A 25,710-nucleotide genomic window follows, 5' to 3' on the forward strand; every position below is an offset into this window, starting at 1 on the left:
TTAAAAACCTTTATAATCAAACAGTTGAAACAAAAGGAGAACTAGGTAAATAAACAAATCAAGAAGAAATAAATACAATAGAAACGAAAATTGAAATAACAGAAATTGAAAGTGCAATTAAAAAATTGAAAAATAGAAAATCATCAGGTCTAGATAATATCAATAATGAATTATTAAAAAATGGTAAAGAAATTATAATTCAGAGTTTAAAGATATTATACAACCAAATAATAAATATAATAAATACAAAAAAGATACCAGTGGAATGGAAGAAAAGTATAACAATACCAATATTTAAAAAAGGAGATTAAAAAAACCCAGAAAATTATAGAGGGATAAATTTATTAAATACCTCATTAAAAGTACTAACTAGAATCCTAAATAATAAAATAACAAAGGAAATAAATCTATTAGATGAACAAGAATGTTTCAGAGAAGATAGATTGTGTACAGATGCGATATTCATAATCATACAATTGATAGCAAAAACAATAGAATACAATAAGAAACTATTTATATGCTTTATAGACCTGGAAAAAGCATTTGACAGAATATTAATTCAAGATGTAATAGAAATATTGCAGAGAAGAAAAGTAGTAGAAAACATAATACAAATAATTAAAGAAATACATGATAATAATAATAGCTATATAATAAAAACACAAGGAAAAATAAATAAAGAGATACAAATTAGTAATGGCATTAGACAAGGAGACTCTTTAAGCCAAACAATATTCAATATAATAATGGATGAAATAACACAAATAGTTAATAAAATACAAAATACAGGAATGAAAATAAACAATAGAATAATAAGAACTATATGTTATGCAGATGATGTAATATTAATTGCAGAAAATGAAACTCGGCTACAAATATTACTACATACATTTAATAACGCAGCAAAATTGTATAATATGAAGATATCAAAAACTAAAACAAAATGTATGACAATATCACAAGAACCACAAAGATGCAAATTAGAATTGGAAGGTACTATTATTGAACAAATAACGAATTACAACTATTTAGGTATATAACTGAATTGGGAAGGAAGGCCACATCTAGAAGTCAGAGAACAAGTTGCAAAAGCTGCAAGAATATCAGGATGCTTGAATGAAACAATATGGAAAAATAAACATCTTAGAGTAGAGACAAAAACCAGAATTTATAAAGCAGTAATCAGGCCTATTATGACATGTAATGCAGAAACAAGACAAATGTTAAACACAGGTGAAATGAATATATTAAGAAATATAGTAAATAAAACTAGATTACATAAAATAAAAAATACAGATATAAGAAAACAGCGTGAAATACAAGCAATAAACAATTGGTAGCAATCCAAAGAATAAAATGGATTGAACATGTGGAAAGAAGTGAAGATAGAATAATAAAACAAGTCTATAGTTGGAAACCAAAAGAATAAGAGAAGAACAGGAAGACCTAGAAAAAGATACTATTAAAGAAGATGAAGTCTGTCACAACAGATACTACATTCAATGCGTGAAGAAGAAGAACAAACTAAAACTGTAACGTACTTTTTCAAATTAATGCTGATTTTTTTTTGTCTAGTTATAATGTATAAAATTGCAAGCACTAAATTAATTTGCTTAAATATTCTCATATTGGATTCGAGGCTATTTTGTGTGTAGTAATGTTTTTTTAGGAGGCTCCTGTATATAATAATAAGTAGTATAATCTTGGATATGTAGACATTGTGAGTAGTCAGTGTATTTAGCACTAGTGTAAACTTGACAATTATTTGTTTTATTGTGTTTTTCCCTTCCTTAGAAAATTAGTATTTTATACTAGTATATCAGTGGAGATTTTCATTTTTGAGACATTTTAATGAGATTGTCATTTAAATAAAGTCACTTAAATAAAACGGCACAAAAAAAAAAAAAACAAGAAATGGATTACTAACCAGAACAGCAAAATCAAGAAAGAACAAGGCTTGCTCTACTAGAGACAAACTTGAGGATATTGAAAATGGTTTAACCTATGAAATTGCAAATTAAAATTAGACAATGTGGAAATTATAGAAAGCTGAGTGACATTTAAAGGATAATAGTGAGAGCAAGAAAATTAAGCAGCAAAATGAGAAATGAGAAACAAAGCATAAAAGAATTGTGTAAGTAGTGTTGCCAATTTAGCTCTTCTGGAGCTAGATCTAGCTCTTTTTTTTTCTTCCCTAGCTCCAAAAATTTTAATCTAGCACCTAGCTCCAAATCTAGCTCCTTCAGAACTAGTTTCAGCTCTTTTTAGTTGTTTTTATAACTTACTGTTAAAGAAATTGTTTTAAAAGTTTTCCAGATGTTCGCATTTGATAAGGAATTATATTGTATGTTTGGTGCGAGCATCGTACACGTTTCAAATGCATGACAACGTCAGTCAGTCATGTGGCCCAACAGTCTACCATTTTATTGCCTTAAATTGATAGCACCGCTACAAGTTAGTCTTTGCACAGTGTTCTGGTTGGTAGTTACGATAGCGAGTGGGAAGTTTTCAAAGACTGATCGTAATTCATTGCAGTAAAGAGTTGTATACCCTTTTTCAAAAATGAGCAAAGAGAAAAATAAAGCTTACAAGCAAAAATTTAGGAGGGAGTGGTTGCAAATGGTTGCGTGAAGTTCCTGGTGACGCTACAAAAGGCCACTGTAAGTTTTGCAGATGTGATATAGCTGCAATATTGTCAGCTTGTAAAGCATAGCAAAACTAAGAAACATCTTGCTGCAGTTCCATATAAGGCTGTTCCTATTACAAATATGCTTGTGAAAAAGTCTGATGAGACCGCAAACTTTGAAGATAGGTTAGCATTATTTCTTTGTTGTCACTCATCATTCAACAGTTGCAGTAGATCTTTGCAAAAATATCATCCCAGACAGTCAAATTATGCCAAAGGTAAAAATGCACCGAACTAAGTGCTCTGCAATTGTAAAGAATATTCTAAGTGAGCATTTTGAAGATCTAATTGTGGACATTGGATATGAAAATTTCAGCTTGCTAATAGACAAATCTAATGATATCACAGCAAATAAGATTTTAGGAATGCCATCATTTATTATAGTAAGAACTTCAACAAAATTATGCATACGTTTCTGAGCATGGTGGTTCTAGAAAGTGTGATGCAAGTGGTATTGTGGCTGCAGTGAAAATAGAGCTCTTGACCAAGAAACTGGACATTAAAAATGTCATTGCAATTGGTACAGACAACGGCAGTGTTATGGTTGGTATCAATAATGGCATTTATGAACAACTGAAGGCATACATTTCCTCCTTAAATTTAATTATATGTGTATGCCATTCATTACAACTGGCAATGTCTCACATTTTTGCAGAATTTCTCCCAAGAAAATTAGAATTTTTAGTTGCCGAAACATAAGTGGTTTTCACATTCTTCTTCAAGACAAGCAGCATACAAAAGAGCTGTATCAAACTATCAACGAAAATTATGCTCCTCTGAAAATTGTAAGCAATTGTACAACAAGGTGGTGCTCCATTGAACCTGCAGTAGACAGAATTCTCAGCCAGTGGTTGGAATTAAAAACTCACTTCGAAGTCGTGAGTGTGACTGAGAAATGTTACAAAGCTCAAATTTTGTGGGAGATGTACAAAGATGAAAGGAATCTGTTGTACCTTTTATTTTTGCATCCTGTTCTAGTTCAAGTTTAGCAAGTTAACAAAATTTTCGAATCTAACAGTGCAGATAAGATGAGATTATTTGAAGACCTTTCTCATTTGATTCAATCTATTGCTAATATGTTAGTGCTACCATCATCCACAGTCGACCCTCTAGAGTCAGAGATTGATGACTATTTGGATCCCAATCCAAATCTTGGTTACAGATTTGAAAGAAAAATTTCAGAGTTGATGATACAAAAGAAAATAATGCAAAATGATGAGTGAAATCTTAGAAGCAGAGCAAGATAGTTTCTTCTTGGTCTCTTTAAACAGCTTAAGCAAAGGTTATCTGAAAACTTGAATATTTTAAGAATGATATCTTCTTTTCTGTTGACAATACCCTAAAACGTATAAAAGAACCTGTTACTCCCATCTTAGAAATAATGCTGAAAACATAAAATGATATTGCTGCTGCTGCTGAATACCAGTACAATACTACACACTTAAATAAATGAACAAATATAGAAAACACTGAGCTATTCTGGACTGAAGTACGAGAATATAAAGATGCATTTGGAATGAATCCATTTAAAGAAATTGCTCAGTGTGCAATAAACTTATTAATACTGCCAAATTCTAATGTGGAAATTGAACAAATTTTTAGTTCCATGAATGTAGTTAAAACTAAATTAAGAAACAAGATGGAATTGCCAATGCTGACAGCTATTTTGTTAGTCAAGTATGGCCTCAGGAATTACAACAAATGCTGTGCAGACTATCATTTACCAGCATCTACACTGAGTAATATTAGAACGATGGCCACATATAATAAAGCTGAAAATCTAAGTGAAAACGTGGGTAAATTAAGCGCAGAAGACCACATGGAAGATGTATTTAGCCACTTATATGCAAGTATCACTTCAACTTGAATAAAGTAAGTAACTTAAAAGTATCAGCTACTACTTTTAAAATTTTAGCTTCAAATTTTTATTTTTAACTCCTTTTTAGCTCTTTTTTTTAACATTTAGCTGTTTTTAGTAATTTTCATTTGGCAACACTAAGCATAAGTAAAGCCGATTATAAAAAGGAGGATACTAATGGGTATGGTGACTATCATAAAACATACCATTAGTGACCAAGTTATAACTGAGTTTTCCCAGGGCAAAAATTAAAAATATAGCATAAGCAATTGAAAAACAGAAAAACAAAGCTAAAGAGAATCATAATTCTAGTAAGTACTAACGACTTAACTAGTGATGAGTTCTGTATGCGAGAGGATATGAAAGAATTGTTGGACGAAGCTAGAGCAATGAGTGAGAAAGTGAAATTTGTAAATATATTACCTACTTACGATAGAAATGAATTAAGAACAACTGCTATGATGGCAAATATGCATAGGCTATGATAGAAGGAATGGATCTGAATTTTTTAATGTGGTGCGAGTTTGAGGGAAGATTGGATTTGTACTACAGGGACAGCCTACACTTGAATGTGTTTGGTTATAGGAGTCTAGAGAAATTACAGATCAATATGAGACCTAAAACAGAGAGTATGGGAAACTGATGAGAATCTGTGTGTAATAAGAGCGACAATATTATGTAAATGTGCATTATCATGGAAATTATGATAAGAGAATGATTTTGTGCTCAAATGGTTTTCAGACTTATCAAGCATAAGCAAGGATGTCTGCATTAAGTAAAACACTAGATAAGAACAAAGATTTGGAAGCTATCTGTGTCATGCAGGAAACAGTACACACAAATGGCAGGAGTATAAGAAACACAGAGGTGGAGTTTGTTACATTGGTGAATATTTTCATATACAAGTAGCCAAAAGGTATCACAACGTTTTATTAAAATACTCTGGATTAGAGAAAGATGTTGAAAGTATTTTCACTTGGTTATATTATAAATTAAAGTTGCCAAGAAATTATATTATATTCAAGAAATTATATACACTTGAATAAAGGATTAAACCAAGAATATCATTTCTTGTCATCTTTAATTTATAGTAGAACCAAGTGGAAAAACTTTCAACAGAAATTGAATTTATTGAGCTATTACGAAACTTCTTTCAAGCATCGTGTGACAGAAGGAACTCGAGATCAAAGTGCGTTAGATCCGATTATAGCATGTGGGTGGGTGGGGGTCAGTCAAAGACATAACTATTCTGCTTCTATTTGATGACAGTGATCATGCAGTACTGACTTGGGAAGTTGCTTAGTTAATGAATGTTCCATTCAAAAAAGGTTACATTCTGTACTACAAAGCAGAAAATTATGAACAACTTAAATTATGAAATAACTTAAAAGTATGTAGAGTTCAATTCCATGGTATTCGTTAGATGGGAATGATGCAGACAGTTCGTGGGAAGCATTTAAAAAAATACTTAAATGATCCAATATCAATGAATACACGGAGAAAAGTGAAATGGATGTGAAGGGAATACGACGTACATTCAGATGATGTCAGTTACGGAAATTATAAGGAGCAGGCCAAAAAGCAGTCCGAACATTAAAAAACTGCTCCGTAAGCTAAAGACAACCCAAAAGAATTTATCCTTATGCCACAAGTAAAAGAAAGGATGATTATTGAAGAATAACTACTGAATGTGGAGAATATGTTGGTGAAAGATGCAGAAAAGATTGTTCAACTAATGACAATCCATTTTGCTAAATGCTGTTAACCTGGTGTAAGCAACATTGAGCTCACTGCTGTTTCTTCATCTAGTGAAGAAACTTGGATGTATGAGCAGGAGGTACTAGAGCTGTTGCACAACTGAATAAGAATTCAGCAATAAAAAAATAAATAAAAAACAGGTGGGATATCAACATGAATGCTAAAAGAGTGTTCACCTGAACTGGCTATTCCTTTGCCTGGGGTATATAATTTGCTTCTCAGAACGTGGAAGATTCCACATAAGTAGAAAGAATGTGTGGTAATTTTATTGCATAAAGGTGCAAAGATTGATGTATCCAACTACTGACCCGTCAGTATCTCTGGAGTAGTGGTGAAGATTTTGGAAAAAAGGGCTCGCATTCAGAAATGGGTTGACAGACTCTATACTTTGCCATGAACAGTTCTAGTCTGCTTAAGGAAGGTCATGTTTGAGCAAATTTTTTTTATGTGGCTACCATTCATGAAAGGTTATATACAAACCCTATACATGGGTGGACTAAGGATTTTTTAAATTTATTTTTAACAGTTTTATATACTTTTTTTTGTATTTTTTAGATTTATTTTTTTTACAGAGTCTGCAAACCAAGTCACTTCAAGTCTTCAATAGATGGGGCAGCAGTCTCATTTAGAATGAAATTCATCTCCCACCTAACTACAGCCCACAACAAAATTTGAACTTGCAGCCTGCTGGTTGGAGAACAGATGTGCTACCTACTCGATCAAACATGCCAGCTGAACTTACATTCTATAATAAAGTTACCAATGAATTAGATAAGGAGAATGGATACACCATGATACTTTTGGATGTTGTTAAGGCTTGGCAAAGATTCAGAATATAGCATAGGAGACTGCTGCATAAATTGGAAGAACATAAGATGGATTATGAAATATTAGTGGATAAGAGCACAGCTCTTATCATATCAAAAGGTTGTATAAGGGAGGCATGAGTCTGCAAGATTTAAAGTAGCCAGTGGTGTACCACAAGGATCAGTTCTTGATCCACTGTTATTCAATCTGTACATTGGGAAGGATTTGATAGATATACAACTATTTGCTGCTGCTGATGATGATGATGATGCAACGATAGGAATGCAGCACTTGCAGAATGGTTTGAATAGGCTGGAATTGTGGGTGTGTGGAAATGGCTATCAGTTCAATGTTAGTAAATGTAAAGTCATGCACTTTGGAATGATGAGACATCCAATAGCATATTATATTGTGGAATTATGCTAGAAGAAACTGATCATGCTAGGGATACTGGAGGTTTAATAGACAGGAAGTTGAAATTTAAGGGCAATATAGCAAAGATCACAAATATTGTAAAGATAAGGAAGTTATCTTGCATCTTTACAAGTCTTTGATAAGAAAGACAGGGCTTGGATTTTTGTGTACAAGTCTGGTCTCCTGGTTTCTGTGGAGAGAATGAAAAGGAGTGTTAAAAATGATACCAGGATTGTGGAATACACATTGAAATTTATGAACTGCAGACACTAGCAAACAGAAGAAAGAATGGGTGATATGATCGAGACTTGCAAACTTCTGAAAGGGTCATACAGGATATCAGTAGATGAAATTTTTCATCTTATGGAAGGTGGAAAAGGATGAGAGGGCATCCTTGGAATTTGAGAATGAATGCCATCAAAAAGGGGGTGAAAGCTATTTTTTTTTCTCACAGTGGTACATGACTTGAATGGATTTATACTACTTGCACTCATTACATCCAATGACAATCCATTGAATGTGTAGTGCAAGAGGCACATTTACATACTAACAGTCATACCTGTTCAAGAAAAGGTATGAATAACTGGTTTGGATAATTTGTGGAGTCATTTTATGGGTTCCTGACTTCTAGAGGTCTAACTTAATAACATATGCATAGCTACAAAAATTCACCACTGTTTGCATGAGATCAAGTAACTGTGTCTTGTGTAGACACACTCCAAAAAAACATGACTCTGCAACTTGCTGATATCAGCATCATTTTGCCCACATGGCACAGGCTGAAAATAAATAAGAACTCAAGTGACAAGTATGATTTATCGTATAATTCATTTTTATTGTACATTCAGAAATTACTGACTAAATTAGAAATTCTGGAAGCAAAAATTATATCTGTGCAGTTATTAGACATGGGTGCCTCCTTTTTTTGACATGTGTTGTATAGACATGTGCACAGATTAGAAGGAACATTGCTCATTTCATATTAAAAATGCATTTTCTACCACTGAAGACGAATATACCTATCAGTGAATATTGGTTCATACTTGTACCAATATTCACTGACAGGAAATGCATTGCACTCGAAACACTGTCAAGTTAGCAATGTGAGTGCACGTGGCACTGATAGCAACGTGCGGTGATAGGAGCACAACATGTAATCACTGCCACAGCTTATACATGTGGTATGAAAGCAGACAATACACAACAAGTAAGCATAGCTGCATTATGTTAACAATAATCTATGGATAATGAAACAGCAATTTTGTGATTGTGTCATGAAATTCATTTAAAATCCATTCTTAGTTCACAGGTCTTACAACAAGTAGCAGACCAGATCAGGTCCACAAGCTATAATTTGCCAACCCCTGCTACAGAGTTATCTCTTTCTTAAACAATAAGCAGATTAGTATACAGGTATTCCTTGCTTAATGCGGGATTTGATTAACACAGCGAAATTAACTGTGATAATCCTTTATATACGCGGTAAGAGTTTTAATTAACACGCCTTTAAATTTACTACACAAAAACATGTAAGCCTCAAAGAGTGTTTCCTGGTTGAGAGAAATGGTTGAAGCTTATTGCAAAAGAAATAACTTAGTTTTCAAAGTTCTTCTGCTTTTAGATAATGCACCTGGTCATCCAAATTCTCTTAATGATCTGTGTGAGAATGTGAAAGTTTTATTTTTTTCCCACCAAATACGACATCATTGCTACAACCCATGGACAGGGGCATCATTGCAATTTTCAATGCCTATTTTCTTAAAAAAGATATTCTCAGAGGCAGTAAAAACAACAATGGGAGAAAATGCGATTACACTCCAGGAATTTTGGAAAAATTTTAACATGAAACACGCAATTGAAAATATTCATGAGTAGTGGGAGCAAGTATCTTCTAGCTGCACGAGAGCTGTTTGGAAAAACCTTTCGCCGGAACGCGCTAATGACTTAGGTGGTTTTCAAAATCCTGTAAACAACGTGGTTGAGGAAATCGTTGCAATTGGTGAAGATCTTGGTTTTGATGCAGAATATGTTAAAGAAATATTGGATTCAAATTCAAAAGATTTCAGTGACAACAATCTTCTTGAAACTGAACAACAACAACAACGTGCATATAAAGACAATGAATAAATGGAATGTGAAGATGAGGTTCCAAAGGAGATAACTATCAAAGAACTGGATAGACTATTTCGCAGTTCAGAATCACTTAAGCAGTAAGTAATGGATATGGATCCAGATGTTAATCAAAGAATACTTATTTGCCGAGGTCTAGAGTCATTTTGCTTGTTATCGTAGAATTTATGCTGATAAGAAAAAACTAAAACTGTTTCAACGACTCTTGATAACTTTTTTTTTATTAAAAAATGCAGTAACTAATGTAGGTACAAGCATTTATTAAACATTTATTTTGCATTCATTTTTTATCTTTCCTAAAAGAGTACCATATAAAACAAATTATTAATACATTAATCGATCATGGATGAATTGTAATTTTTACCATTGATTATTATATTTGATTAACGTGATTTTGATACATGCAGTAACATCGAGGGATTAATTAATCGCGTTAATCAAGGGATACCTGCATATGTAAATACAGGTATAACCCTCGTATAATGCGGTACTTATACAACGAGGTCTACAAATTGTAGTAACCCTTGTTCAATGCAGTACTTATACAACACGATTTTGATAAAAACATGGTCCACAAATTGTAGTAACCCTTTATCTTTTCATATATTTTTCACTGCGCGACTTAAGAATCAAATCTTCGTTAAATTTGCATCTGCACGTATCCCACATGTAGTTATAAGTAGCCAATTTATATTAGGGGAAATACTCTTTAGCACAAATATACGTCAATCGCTTACCATGTAAAGTGTTTATTGTTGAAAATTGTCTTCGTTTTCTGCCAGGATAGCGCATTAAAAATCATAAGTGTGTTAATCAAGCTGAGCACTATTTTCTGGTGGGTTACAATATGTGATGCTTTTTTATATAAAAACTTCATTTTTATAGTAATGGCCATTTAGAGGGCTTTTGCGATATGGTTGAAAAAAATTAGTGAATTAATTGATGGGAAAATAGATTTAAATTAAGAGGAACTGGTACAATTAATAGATGACATAGAACCAAATCGGGGGGAAAGTTCTGCTGAAGATTCTGATTGTGATGAATCCGTTAAAGAATTCAGTTTAAAGAAATTAGCAGAAGGATTGAACTTGGCAAGAAAATTATTTTACAATGATCTCTCAATGGAGTGCTCCAGAAAATTCACAAGACAAGTGGATATTTGTTTAGCTCCATATTATGAACTTAATAAAAAAATTGCAGCATAGTGGTAAGCAAGGTCTTATTACTGACCTCTTGATAACTAAACCAGTCAACGTATGCAATGAGAATTATACAAATTAAGTCCAAGAGATGACGACATCCGGCCACTCGTAAATAAAGAACATCTATGAAATGTTATTTTTGAAGACAGTGATGATGATTAAATTATGCACTTTATTTTATTTTGCCTAAAACATTTATGCATTATGGGCAATGAAGTTTACATACAATTTGTATGTTTATAAGTTTATACTATGTATTTTTTTTTCATAGTTTATATGTTTTCTTAACTTACATGAATTAAAAATATTTTTTTGTAGGATATGTCATTCTTGTTTATATAATAATAATAAAAAAAAAAACGATTTCGGAACCTAACCCTACTTTTTCTATGTGATCTGAGTCTCGCAAAACACGATTTATATAGCGCATCATTTCTGTGAAACTTAACATCCGCGTTATACAAGGGTTACCTGTATATATAAACTTAAGTGTACAGGTGTACAGAGAAGTTTCATTGTACGTTTGTGCTTATTTCCATATCATGCCAATAATAGATTATTTGACTTCCATTCAACAGTGTTGCGCCTTTTCATTCCTTGTGAAAGCTGCTAGGTTAAATTTCTTACTCCTGCCTCTCTGTTGCCCACATGGCAGTACTGCAACATCAAAAGATAAAGCTGACCTCCTGGCATTCTTCTGATCCAACTTTTGCAGAGATGATAAGGTAAATCACCTCCAACTTTTTCTGGAACATGGCATCAGAGGTCTCCTGTGGCCTAATGCCAGAAAGTCATCATCAGAATCTTAATGACTATCCCATCAACTGTGCTTAAGATATGTACTCCTGAGCTAATAATAACTGTCATCTCTATATTATATTACACTTGGTAGACATACACTCCCACCTAAAAGCAATTAAAAAAAAAAAAAAAAGAGAGAGACTAAGTCAATCTTCAACCTATCAACTTACTGCATACTCACATCAGTGCTGTTGTCAACAGTCAACACCTAGGAAACTATCAACTAATCATCACCATCAAATACCTGATACATGAAAGGTTACATCCTTCTTAAAAAGGTCAAGATCCACAGCAGATCTCCTAGTCTATATCACCACCTCTAAATGTCAAGGAAAGATTAGTGAAATCTGTGAGGCTTTACTTGACATTTCCAAGATTGGATTTAGAAAGGGTTTCTTAGCAAATTGCCATCTTAAAAGTCTGCCTTACATCCTCTGCATATGGGTTATAGTTTTCTCTGACGACTGTGTGTTATGGTGAAGTTTGTTATTGCTTCATTTTGCTATGAATGCAAGTGTTCTTCAGGACAAATGACCTGACCTTCTCTCACTTACCTCAAATCCTATTTATAGTTCTGCTGAGGACAGCACTCGCCATTCCTCCTACTCATATGGGAAACTTTGCAATGCTTAAACATCTTATGCTTCAAGATATCCTACAATAACTGCCATAAAACAGATCACCATGCCATTCTATGGAATGATAACAACCTGATCACCTTCAATGCTTCCAAAACAGAGACTTATCTTTTTTTTTTTTCTTGCAAAAAAAAAAGACCTTAGTCCTTTACTTTTGACAATGCTCAACTTGAACAGCCAAGATCAGATCTCTCTTTTCTGAATGACTTACCCCTAACCTTTCCTGACATAGCTACATCACTTCAACAGTATCCTCAGCTTCCAAAAAAAAAAAAAAAAAAAAAAAAAAAAAAAAAAAAAAAAAAAAAAAAACTTGGCTTTTTTTTTTTTGCTCAAGATGTTACTTTCACACCTTCACCTGTCCAGCTACCAACTGTACAAATCACAAATTTGCCCAAATCTTGACATACTTCTCTCACACTTCCAGTAATACACCTTGCACCTCTCTAAAAATTTTGATGTTGTTCAGAAGAGAGTAGTTTGGCTAATTCATGACTTCTCCTCTCTCTCTCTCATTCCAGCCACTGTTTCATGGATAGTTTCTGCACTGTATTTCTTCTACAAATATTTTCATGGGTGCATTCAGCAGAACTGCATCCCTTCCCCATTTCTACTGAAGCTATAGTAACATGAGCAATAGCTGTTCAATATCTTTTTATGGTTGAATTGTTGCTTCACCAAATCTGCTAATCCAATTCATCTATCATTTCATATACCTGCCTATAACTTTCAAATCTTCAAGAAATATATCAAATGTGTTTCTCTTGATTGCTGCTCAAACATGGCATCAATTTGCTATAGACTTGTGCTCGTCCATGTATTGGAGTGATACATGAAAAAAAAAAATAAATAAATAAAATAAAAAATAGGGTGCTTAATGGTCAAAGCTGTATAACAGAGAGGAGACCTCCACATAGCCTTTAAAGGAATGCGGAGAACCGACCAGGGCTTCTGACCTGATGTCCAATCTCACCTTCTCGTGGTGCACCCTGTTGGGTATCTACTTGGATACTGAACGAACGAGGATGGGCTAGCAATTTGGGATTTAGCTGACCAAATTGTATTCTTATTGGTTAAACCAAAATAAAAAATGATGGTACAACATGGCAAAATTTCATGCCAGCTGGGGCATCGCCCGGTTAAACACAAGGGCCCCGTTGTTTTCGATAGGGAACCAGGGCGAACAGTGAAAAGTCAGCTACTGGAACAAATCTGAAAACAAACCCCAACTCAACATCGCCAGAGTTAAAGATCGGTACTACCAACATAAGAAGCCAGAATGGCAAAGAAATGGAGCTGGCTGAAGAATTAGATAAATACCAGATCGACATGTTTTCAGTCACCAGGGGTGACTGAAACAAAAAAGACAAAAACTGGTGAGATCTTTCTGAGCAATAAATACAAAATGTTATATTCAGGCAACGACAATCAAGGAAAAGAAGGAGTAGCATAGTATTCAACACAAAATACGAGGCTAATCTTCTTGAATGGCAGGCAGTCTCAAGTAGAGTGATGTGGGCAAATATCAGAATGGGGAACTGGACAATGAGACTTATTTGTGCCTATGGTACCACAGAAGGTTCCACTAAGTTAGAAGTGGAGGAATTTTTTGAGGCTTTGGATAAAGCAACTGACACAATGAAAAAGGAAAAGTTGGTCCTTGTTGGGGATCTAAATAGCAGAGTAGGAAATGATTGTGAGACATACAAAAATATTTTGGGAAAATTTGGAGAAAAGAGCAAAGCTAATAATAATGGCAAATATCTGTTGGATTTCTGCTCAGGACATGGACTGGTTATTACTAACACCATGTTCCAACATAAAAATGTGCACAAATTCACATGGAGAGAAGAGGCTAGGAATAAGAAAAGTCTCATTGACTATGTTATTGTTGATAATGATGTTTTCTCCCTGGTGCAGGACACCAGAGTGTACAGAGGATTTGAAATTGGAAGTGATCACTATTTAGTCTTGAGCAGGGATAAAATTGAATTTCATATTGAAAAGAATAACATGTAAGAAAGTTTTAAAGCGAATAAAAGTTGAGCAGCTCTCAGATGTGAACTGTAGACTAAAATATACAAAGATTATTGAAGAAAAAATGGAAGAGTTTGAGAACAGGAATCAAACCTTGGAGATTCAGTGGCAAACTCTGAAGAAAACATTGATTGATTCTGCCAGAGAGGCATGTGGTGAGGTTGTCTGCAAGGATAAAAAAAAAAAAAGAAAGCATATCAAAATTCCTGGCAAATAAGTCAGCTTGTGCTCTTAGAGAATATAGAGACAAATGCAAGAATGCTAAACACTGTGTAAAACTAGCTAAACAAAAGTCATGGGAGGACTTTGCCAAGAATATAGAAAATAAATATCAAGAAGGTGGTAAAATATTCTGGAGGTTGTTGAAGAAGTTTAAAAATGGAGGAAAGAGTGCTGTAAAAGGAGTTAGAGATGATAAAGGTGACATGAAAACGAGAGAAAAAGATATGTTTGAAGTATGGAGTAATTACTTTGAAAAACCGCTAAATGAAACAAGCAGTGATGACAGCAAAGTGGTAAAAAGCACTGACCAGGCATGTAGTCAGGAATACATATCCATACTTGAAGTAGAAAAAGCCATCAAAGGCTTGAAATGTGAAAAGGCAGCAGGAGTAGATGATATTCAACCAGAAATGCTTTAGTATGGTGGTATAAGAGTCTTACAGTGGCTGCACTGCATAGTTCAGAAAGCCTGGACAGTGGGACGAATTCCTGATGATTGGAGTAGAGCTCTCATAGTACCCATATATAAAAAGAGAAATAAAACTAAATGTGAGAATTACAGAGGTATTTCCCTACTGAGTGTTCCTGGCAAGATCTATGCAAGTATACTTGAGAAATGGTTGAGAAGAATTGTGGAAGAAAAGCTTGGTGAAGAACAAGCTGGATTCAGGCCAAATAGAGGCTGTCAGGATCAGATCTTCACTTTAACAAATAGTCGAGAAAGCATGGGAATATAACAAAGATCTGTATTTAAGTTTTGTCGATTTGGAAAAGGCATATGACAAGGTGCCAAGAGAGAAGCTATTCAATACGCTGCAGTTATACGGTGTGAATGGGGCATTATATCAAGCAATACTTAGTCTTTATTTGAGTTGTAAGTCAGCAGCGTATTGAATAGCTTCTCTCTTGGCACCTTGTCATATCTAGAGAATCTGCAAGATTCTCTGACTAAATTGAATCGCTGTTGTAATAGATATGGTATGAAGGTCAGCAATAAAAAGACAAAGATAATGAAAATAGGCAGAATCATTGAAAATGTCAACTGTGTTGTGAATGGAGAACCTGTGGAACAAGTAAAACATTTCAGCTACTTAGGCACGATTTTTACTGAAGATGGTAAATTAAATATAGAAATAGACAACAGAATCAGCAAAGCTGGTATCGTGGGAAGTCAATTGAATAAATTCATATGGAATAAGAGAGAAATTAGTCGGAACACTAAATTAGCTGTATACAAGACCGTATTCAAACCAGTTTTAACTTATGGATCTGAGAGCTAGGTCAGAAGTAAAACACTTGACCAAAGACTAGAGACCGCAGATATGAGAGTCCTGAGAAAGATTATAGGCGTGAACAGATGGCATCAATGGCAATGTCATATTAAAAACGAGGATATTAGGAAAGAACTTGACATTGTCAGCATCCAGGAATGCGTCAGCAGAGTTAATCTCAGGTGGTATGGTCATTTAAACAGAATGGATGAAGAAAGAATAGCAAAACAAGTGTTGGCAGCAAAATGACCCAGAGGAAGACCAAGATATAGGTGGATTGATACAGTACAAAGTGCCTTAGACAATAGAAATATAAGATCTGATAATGTTGGAGTTTTGACAAGTAACAGACTAATTTGGAGGAAAATTGTAGACAGGAAGTTAGTAATGATGTAATTTTTTTTCATGTAGTACTATCATATCCTGTACACCCCTTGAGGGTACATGGCAGGAATTTGATGATGATGATAAAATAAAAATTAGTGCAATTTTGATAAAAGTTTAATTTGATATGATCCATAAATACAAAAACATGTATGATTACTTGATTTATGCATACTTTACATTTAATTAAATCAAAATTAACAATTACCTCGTCTTCATTGCCAATTTGTGCCATCAGTGGTTTGTTGGTTGTCATCTGTAGCAATCGCTCTGTTGCTCTTTTGCTCCATGTATTCTATAAGGAGACATGCATTATCCTATTAACTGAAAATAATCTGAAAGCAAAATTTTATGTTCTTTTTATTTTATTTATATCTATAGTACTTAAAAAAACACTGCAGATCAGAGCATCAAAATGGGAACATGCATTCTTGCACATCTGTTTTTTCGTGATTCAAAAATAATGCTTTTTAACAAGAATCTTCATGAAAAGAATAATTCTAGATACCAGTAAAGATCGAAAATTTATATTAAAACAAGTATGAAAATATTTGCACTGCACTTTCTGGAACCAATGATATTCCCTCTCAAACACAACCATGGCACCTTTAAGACTTGGATGGCACAACTTTTACAAATTTTTCATCATTTTAAGTTTTAATAAATGAAATACATAAGAAAAGAATATATGCTGCAGTTTATCACTGCAAATACAAAATATACTCACAAATAGGCTGCTATATGATCACAGTCCTTTCAAACTTTTCGTGATGTTGTGAATGTAGGTTCTCTATTATTCTCCATTTGCAGTCAGTCACTTGTTTTTTTCACTCAGCAGTGTAATTTCATATTAATAAGTTACTTTATGTCATCCATCCAACTCTCATCAACTGTCTCATTCTCCTTCTTGTGCCCTCAACTTCCATCAGAATAACTGCTTTTTCTGATGAATCATAATATTGGCAAAGTACATTAACTTCACTTTAAAAATTATGCCACCAAGGAAATTCTGTTTTATATGGGAGTCTAATGGATTCCACTTTTTTTTTCTTTTATATCTGGTCCATACATAAAAGGCTGCAACACCTTTAACACACTAGTGCCATGTGTGGGCAAGAGGTATAGAAGAAAAGAGGAATCTGTTCACATTTTGCTTGAACAGCTGAAATTTTTGAGGAAGGCAGAGTGGGGGAGACTGTTGGAAAGGACAGAAGTAGATGGAATAAAAGAGGAGGCAGTGAAGTTGGTTCGGTGAGTTTTAAGATGGACTGTAAAAGGGTTTGGGTTGCAGATTTTGGAGGAAAATGGAGGAATAATAGTGGCCAATTCAGCAGAATACTCTCCATGAAAGTATCTGTAGCAGAGGCACAAGACAGAAATTAAACATCTATGAGAGAAGGATCATTAATCGTTGAATTGCCCTCTTCTGGATAAAATGGAGCAATCTTAGAGAGAATTTTGGTGCATTACCCCAAATATGGAGCAATATTCCATGGCTGGGCAGATTTAGACTTTGTATAGTTAGCAGCTGTGAAGTAGTGTCTTGTGCAAAAAAAGTACATCAAGTTTTTTGGCAGCTACAGAAGCTATAGTTGAAATATAGTTGTGACAGGAGAGATTGTTGTTTGGATATCTCAGTATATCTCACTGAAGGTAAGGAGGAGGGATGTGACTCCTTCTTGCAAGAGATCAGACAGAACTGAGTTTTGGTGGCATTGAAGTTTACAAGAAGGTTGTCCTTGCCCCATTGGGATATAGCTAGGAGATCCGAGTTCAGGTCCCTGGTTGTGGTAGATCTTGAGAATTCAAATATTTGAGCACTAAAAGATTTGTCAAATGAAAAGGAGGAATGGAGTGTACTGTCATCAGTAAAGCTATGGATATGATTGGAGGTCTGTGAGAGCACATCATTAATATACAAGAGGAAGAGAGTGAGTGAAACAACAGAACCCTGGGTTACTCCTGCCTTGGTGGGGAAATCTGAGGAGAGTAAGCTACCCATCATAACACATAGTGAGTGACCAGTGAGAAAGTTAGTGATCCAATTGCAAAATGGGAAAGGCAGTCAACAGTATGGCAGTTTGGTGAGTAGGCCCCTGTGCCAAACCCAATCAAATGCCTTTGAAATGTCGAGGGCAACCACATGAGTTTCTACAAGTTTTTCCATGGATTGAGTCCAGAGGTGGGTAGTGAAAGCAAAAAGATCAGCTATCAATTTCAGAGAGAACAGAAGTGATAGCAGAACAATGAACTACCGTGCAATAGAAGTTGGATGGCAGTTCGTTGTTTGGCTTTTATCACCTTTCTTTGGGATAATATGGACATAGGCTTGTTTCCATGCTGTAGGGTAGATACTAGTTGAATAGGATATATTGAAGAGGTGATACAGAACAGCTGTTAGTTCTGGGGCACAATTTTTTAACACAATAAGTGGGATACCATCAAGAACAGATGCCTTATTTGTGTTCAGGTTGTTAAGGATTCTTTGGATTTCTTTTTGTCAGAAAACTATGGTAGACATGAAGGGATCCGTTCTCTGTTGAGTAGAGGAAACTTTGCCAAGATCATCAATGCGGGAATTTGAAGAGAAGAGTGATGCCAGTATGGCCTTGTCTTTAAGTGAGATAACAACAGTACCATCTGATTGTGAGAGTGGTGGAAATCTTGACAGACAGAAGTCCTGCCCAATGGCCTTGGCAAAGGACCAGAAGGAGCAACTGACATTTGGGCAGGAGACAAGTTTGCAGCAGTTCACCCTTTCAAAGTCTGACGTGGACTTGGTGATTCTTTTACATGATTCTAATATTTGTTTTTTTTCGGCATGGGTATACTTTTTTGAGAATCAAGGCGTGGATGGTGGACGAGAGTTTGGACTGGAATAAGGGATGAAAACCTTCAATCCTGTGAGGATGATTTCTGTTATTTGTTCTGAGCAAGTATTTGGATCAGAAGAACTGAAGCAGTAATCAGACCATGGGAAGTATATAACAACAGAATTGCACTTTATGGGATTCTTAACTTTGAGCAGTAAGTTAAAATATATATATCACACTCCCAACAAATGAGACTGACTTCAGCCAAAAGAAATCTGCAATTAAATGAACTTAGAGACATTCCAATTAGTGATGCAATTATTTATTTTGCCAGAACAAACATTTTTTAGGTTACATTACTTCAAAAGTTCAATAACATAATAAATTTCAAAACAAGGGCTGATTCGGCCTTCTTTATCATACTGCTTCACATGTAGCAGGAATAAGTCCATTTCTGAAGCTATTCTGCAGTGTTTTTACACATCATACATTGTTTTTGAACTGCTTCTTTTTCCCCATTACAAAATGTAGTATAATACAGTGGATCAAGATGTAGATTTTCTACCTTCAGGTGACTTCCTTAGTTTGCAGGTTATAAAAATGAGATGTGATGAAAATGTATATTTGTGTGTGCACATGTGTTTCTCACATTTTAAAAATAAAGGTTAAGTTTGTATCATGAGTATGATTTGGTTTCTTTATAATATATTCAGTTATTTACTTTACAAGAATATTTACTAGTTTTCCCCAAATCTTAAAATAAATCTCATATTTTATATTCAATTATCTTAGTCTCATAAATAAGACAAGAGAAATCAAATATAATTATTTACATAAAAATACCTTCAAAAAAAGATTTTGTAAGAGATATACTATTTACAAATAAAAAGAGATACAACTTTCAGTTTAATTGTTTCTTAAAACAAAGACAACAACTTTACTTGTGCATCTTTTCTAGGATTAACAGTGCTAGCTTTCCAATAAACTAAAAAAAAAACCCATTCCAAAATGAGTTTTTATTCTAATTCAAAATTAAACGTTCCTTCCAAAAAAAGAAAGACTTTTTCCTTAATTCTTACCTCAGCAGAATCAAGTGAAAGCATGCATCAGAAAAATTACCCTTCAGAAAGGGTAATGCTTTAGAAAATTATCCATGAGGAGAACACTTAGAATAAAGTAGTGGCTTTTAAGTTCTCTAATCAATCCTTTCCTTCTTTTAAAATTAAGACATAAGAAGAATTCTCATAAAATATTAGTACCAGAATCAATTAGGTTTTATTTTAAATGTCTTTATTTGTAAAATTTTCAGCTAAGTTTCATAAATCCAATGTCGATACAATTATAGGCTCATGCACGCGCACACACACGAAGCAAAGAAGTAGCTTCTTTGCTACTTAAAGCCAAGCTTCCTCCTTTGAACATATCTCCTTCTGAAAAGAAAGCTATACATTTCTTAAGAAACAACAGTCACCTCATCATTACTAAAGCAGACAAGGGGAAAGCGACAGTAATTATGGGCTCTTCAAACTATAGAAGAAAATTTTCCCTTTTACTTCGAGATCGCTCAACATACCAAGAACTCAATTACGATCCAACCAACAGACAACTGAAGAAATTAAATTCCCTGCTACATGAGGTCATAAGTTTGGATGCAGACATTATTGAAAGACAAAAAACTCATTTTGCAAGGCCTCCTAGGTTTTATGATCTACCTAAAATACACAAGACAGATATTCCTCTTCGCCCTATAGTGGATTGTATTGATTCTCCTACTTATCGCATAGCCAAATACCTATCTAAATTATTGAAATCACACATTGGCAACTCACGCTCTTTTTTGAAAAATTCTTCTGATTTCTTAAATAAATTGAAAAAACATCACCTTACAACCTACAGATCTTATGGTTATCTTTGATATAGAATCTTCATATACGAATGTACCTCTCAAAGAGACTTTAGAATTACTTGCTGACATCTTCCCACAAGATATAAAATTATTTGATTACGTAATGCACTCTGGATATTTCTTATGTCAAAACAAATTTTACAACCAAGTGGAAGGAACAGCCATGGGAAGTCCACTCTCTCCTGCTCTTGTCACCTTTTATTTAGAACATCTAGAAGAAGTCCTGTTCTCATCTATATTCCCTCAACCATCCTTTTGGGTTAGATATATAGACGACATCTTTGCTGTGTGGCCTCACAACAGAGACTCCTTACCTTCCTTTTTAAGCAGTATCAATTCCTTACATCCTCGTATAAAGTTTAGCATGGAGATTGAAAAAGACAACAAGTTATCATTTTTAGACGTCCTTCTCATCCATTCACCTTCAGGTATTCTTACAACAGTTTACAGAAAACCAACTTTCACAGGTCGTTATATTCTCAAAGAATCTGCTCATCATCATCATTGTCAAAAAACAGGAATCATGAAATGTTTAATCCGACGAGCAAAACTAACTGTTCAACTTCCCATTTATTACAGAAAGAACTTTCGACTATCAAACATCACATGAAACTAAATGGCTTCTCTGAAAAGAGTACATAACATCTTTTCGATTCTTACAATCCAGCACAGAACAGCAATGATTCAATATGTTGAGTTCCAATTCCTCACATTTCCAGGATTTCAGAACCAATTTCAAGAATTCTGAAGAAATATGATTTAACAGCCACTTATACACCTATTAACAAATTATCCACCCATTTTCCTTCATCTGAAGATAAACGTTCAACCTTGTCTCTACCTGGTGTGTATCAAGTTCCTTGTAACTGTAATCTTTCCTACTTTGGACAAACTGAACGTTCTATAGAAAAAAGAATTCAAGAGCATCAATCATCAATTCAACACAACAAACCCGAGAAATCTGGATTAGCTCAGCATGGATTAGAAACAAGCCACAACATCCTTTGGGCAGACACTCTCCTCCTACACAGATGTCGCTACAAATTTGAACGTTTATTTAAAGAAAGTGTGGAGGCCTTACTTCAACGTCCTAACTTGAATTGTAATGACTGTATATCTATATCAAAAATTTGATAAAGTTTAATCAGGATAACACATTATTATTTTTTTTTAATGTAAATTTCCTATATTAGTCTAATGTTATTTAAGATTATTACATGAATTTCTGAATTAATATCTTTAATTATGACTTTAAAAATGTTTACTCTTCTAATACTTAGCGATATGACATCATGCGGCTCGTTCCATGTGTGAATGATCAATTGTTTGTATTCCACCTTGTTTCTTAAAACTATTCCTATGTAGCCACTAAAGATGGTCTGTAATATTCAGACCGAAATATTTGGCAAATTAAACATTATTCTTGTGTAAACGTGTATATATTTCTAATCATTATGTCACAAGTATCGTTAAAGAATCAAATACATGCATTTGAAAAATATCACATACAGCACATATGTATTAACGATACAGTTGAATCAAAGCATACTGTTTAACATTATTCTATTCCAGTCCACTGATACAGTACTTTCCTGAGAATTCTTGAAGCATGCTTGTTTTGTATTGATCACATTCTACAACATGTGTTCATGCATAACTTTAGATTTTGTTCCATAAATGGAAATAGTTTTCATACATTCTCTAGCAAATAAATGAAGATATCTTCTTTTCTAAAGATTTTGATTTTCATCAGAACTCTGAATTGTCATTTCCCTTCTCAATGTTGATGATTAGCTGGTCGAAAGTGATTATTTCTGCTTCATCACTGACAGCATCCAATCTTTGATATAATGAGCATTTAGGTGTTTATAGGGTTATAAATGGGTTAGAAACAATGAATACATTGTTTGCATAGTTCAGCAACATCTTGTTGACTTGACTATTATGATTTTCATCAGGTCTCCATAAGTCAATAGGCTCATTGCAGGAAGTTTCACTGTCTCACACATACAATTCATCATACTGTGCTTTAAATGCAGACATCTGCACTAATCACATTCTCGGCAATGTATTCTAATCACCTACAACTCTCCACACAAAACACCTTTCCTCACCTCCCTGCTCACATCCTTTTAAGACAGCTTCAAGAGATGGCCTCTTGTTCTACCACTGTATTCACCCATTCTATGAAAAATCTCATCAACATTAATCTGGTAATAATCCCCAATCTCATGCCATATCTGCTCTGCCTATCCACTACTCTATAATTTGCATTCCCCCAATCTGTCCTCATATTCATATTCACCATGGAGACCTTAGTCAATCATTCAGAAGAACAATTTCTAGACTCTTTCCAACATCTCTTCATTCTTTTGAAAACCAGGTGACCAATTCTGTGCACAATAATCCATATGTGGTCTGATTAATGTCTTATACAATGGCATCATAACATCTTTACTTCTACACACCAGTGTCCTCCATATCATTGCCATAATCTGCTGGGCTGCCCTCACAATTTTAAGTGAAATATTTCTGAAATTTTAGGTCCCTATCAACCATCACCTTCAGATTCCTTATCACCTCTAAGATATAATTCCTAAATTGAAACTCAGCATCCCATCTTTGCTCCCCGAATTTTAAAACCTTACACTTTGCAACATTGAACTCTCATCTCCACTCACTTACCCATTCACACAATTTATACAAGTCCTCTTGCAAAGTTACAACTGTTCTACTACTCACAATTCTTCCCAACTTTGTATTATCTGCAAACAACTGCATATCACCATTCAAATGTTTCTCAATATTATTAACATGCAAGTTAAACAACAATGACACCAAAACATACCGTTAGTGACTTCCCTCTTCTGGGATATCATTCCTCCAAAATACAACTTGCCAATACCCATCAGTTAGCCAATCTCCAATCCAGTACACTAATAACTCACTCCATCTGTTATGATTTAATAATCAGCTTATCATATGGCAATCTATCAAAGGCCTTTTATAAATATATACCATTGTGTATGCATCGCCCTTGTTCAATTCATCAGTCACTTTGTTATAATATGCAAGTAGATTGCTATAACAATGATCTTCCTTTAACACATGCTATCCATCAAAGAGAATGCAATTCTGCTGTTGTCCACCTATTTCTGAATCTTGGTCCTCACAAACTTCTCTAATACTCAATCACAACTCCAGACTGGCCTATAACTGAAGTCTTTCCTGTCACTTCTCCTATGAAGTGGAATAATTTTGTCTCTTTTTTGCTGCTTTGGAATTTTTTTCCAATCTAAGACTCATGTTAAAATGATATTTCAAAACTGTTGACTGCCTGGAACATTTCCTCAAAACACATGGTGATATATCATCAACTCCCTACAGCCTCAATTCCTCATATACCTCCTGCTCAATTCCCTGTATACCTTCTACTCACTGACCATCAGTGGCTCCTCCTCCTCCTCTTCTACTGCTCTCAAATTCTGCATGATGTTACCATTACAATGATGAAATAACTCCATGAATTGCTCATTTAATATCTCAAGTAATCCTCTTAGTGGTTATCATTCTGCCATCTTCAATAACCAATATCATCCTTCCACAATCATTCTTTCCTACTGGTGACATATCAAAATTACTCCATGGGATTTATTTTGCCTTATTAGTTAACTCTTACCAAGCAAGTCACTTTTCTCGCCTACTCTTTGTACTCCTCATGAAAAATGTTAAATTCTCCAGACCTGAAGGAAAGGTATTTAAAAAAAAAAAAAAAAAAAAAAAAAAAAAATCGCTGTACTTTATTTACCAATCATTTTGTGCTACATCCATAATGCCTTCTTCCAAATTACATGCCTCACATCTTCATTCATCCATTTCATTCCTACTTTAAACTTGTGGCCTTTGGAATGCATTCAGACACTGCTTTTGCCAGATAATTTCTGAGCAGAGTCTGATTGTTCCTGAGCATTGCACTGATCTCTTTGACTTTTCCACATCATGGTGCCATAGTTTGTCATAATCACAAGCCTTTACAGTTCTGTACATATACATATACATCATTTTCTCACAAATGTGAGAGATATGGCTGTTACTATCTAAATGATCACTTTGTGATCACTTTTACCAAATGAAGGAGGATTTGACAACATTTACAACAGCATCCTCTGATAAGGTAATCAAACTGAAGACCTCTAATCCTCATGTTTCTGTTATGTACTGCCCATGGTAGTCATCCTTCAAAAACTCAAGAAATTCGTTCTTTTTATTTCCAATCTATATTATCATAATTAAAATCATCCATGCTGATCACGCTTTTCTTATTTGTGTGACTAATTTGCCTACAGTGCTCTCCACATTACTATCTATAGCAACACCCACTAAATATTTCCCTCCTGTGCATCTCTACTTCACACCATTCTGCCTCAAAACAGCTCCACTATTTGTTACCTGCATCTCCAACTTTGGATGGCATAATTCTTCTGCTATCAGCAACAGCATCCTTCCTTCCTTGTCTGTCTTCATGAAAAATATCATACCCACATCATACCATCCATCTCTATTCCTATCAGGACATCACCCTCATCCAACCATTAAAGAGTAAGATACTGGTAATACACTCAATAAAAATATTAACAGAATTTAAAGGGGGGGGATGTCAATTATATGACAACATCATCAGAGAATCATACTAGATAAAAAAAAAACTATAAATAAATTCTACAGACCTGAAGAAAAAATATTTTTTAAAAAATGAATCTCTAGACCTTTTTTTTTAAAATAA

General features: G+C 34.3%; 1 protein-coding gene across 2 annotated transcripts in view; it reads right to left on the reverse strand.

Moving 5' to 3' along the window:
* The window catches only part of LOC150098418 (tudor domain-containing protein 5-like), a 471,387-nt gene that overhangs the window by 256,646 nt on the left and 189,031 nt on the right, over window positions 1-25,710 (reverse strand). For both annotated transcript variants that reach the window (XM_090404821.1, XM_090404822.1), the window contains exon 12: window positions 16,417-16,503. In XM_090404821.1, the coding sequence (XP_090260947.1) occupies window positions 16,417-16,503 (87 nt within the window). The remainder of the gene's footprint in view (window positions 1-16,416; window positions 16,504-25,710) is intronic.

Source organism: Typopeltis vanoorti, chromosome 15, assembly GCF_054136105.1.
Source record: "Typopeltis vanoorti isolate ZY-2024b chromosome 15, IOZ_Tvanoo_1.0, whole genome shotgun sequence".
Classification (NCBI taxonomy): Eukaryota; Metazoa; Arthropoda; class Arachnida; order Uropygi; family Thelyphonidae; genus Typopeltis; species Typopeltis vanoorti.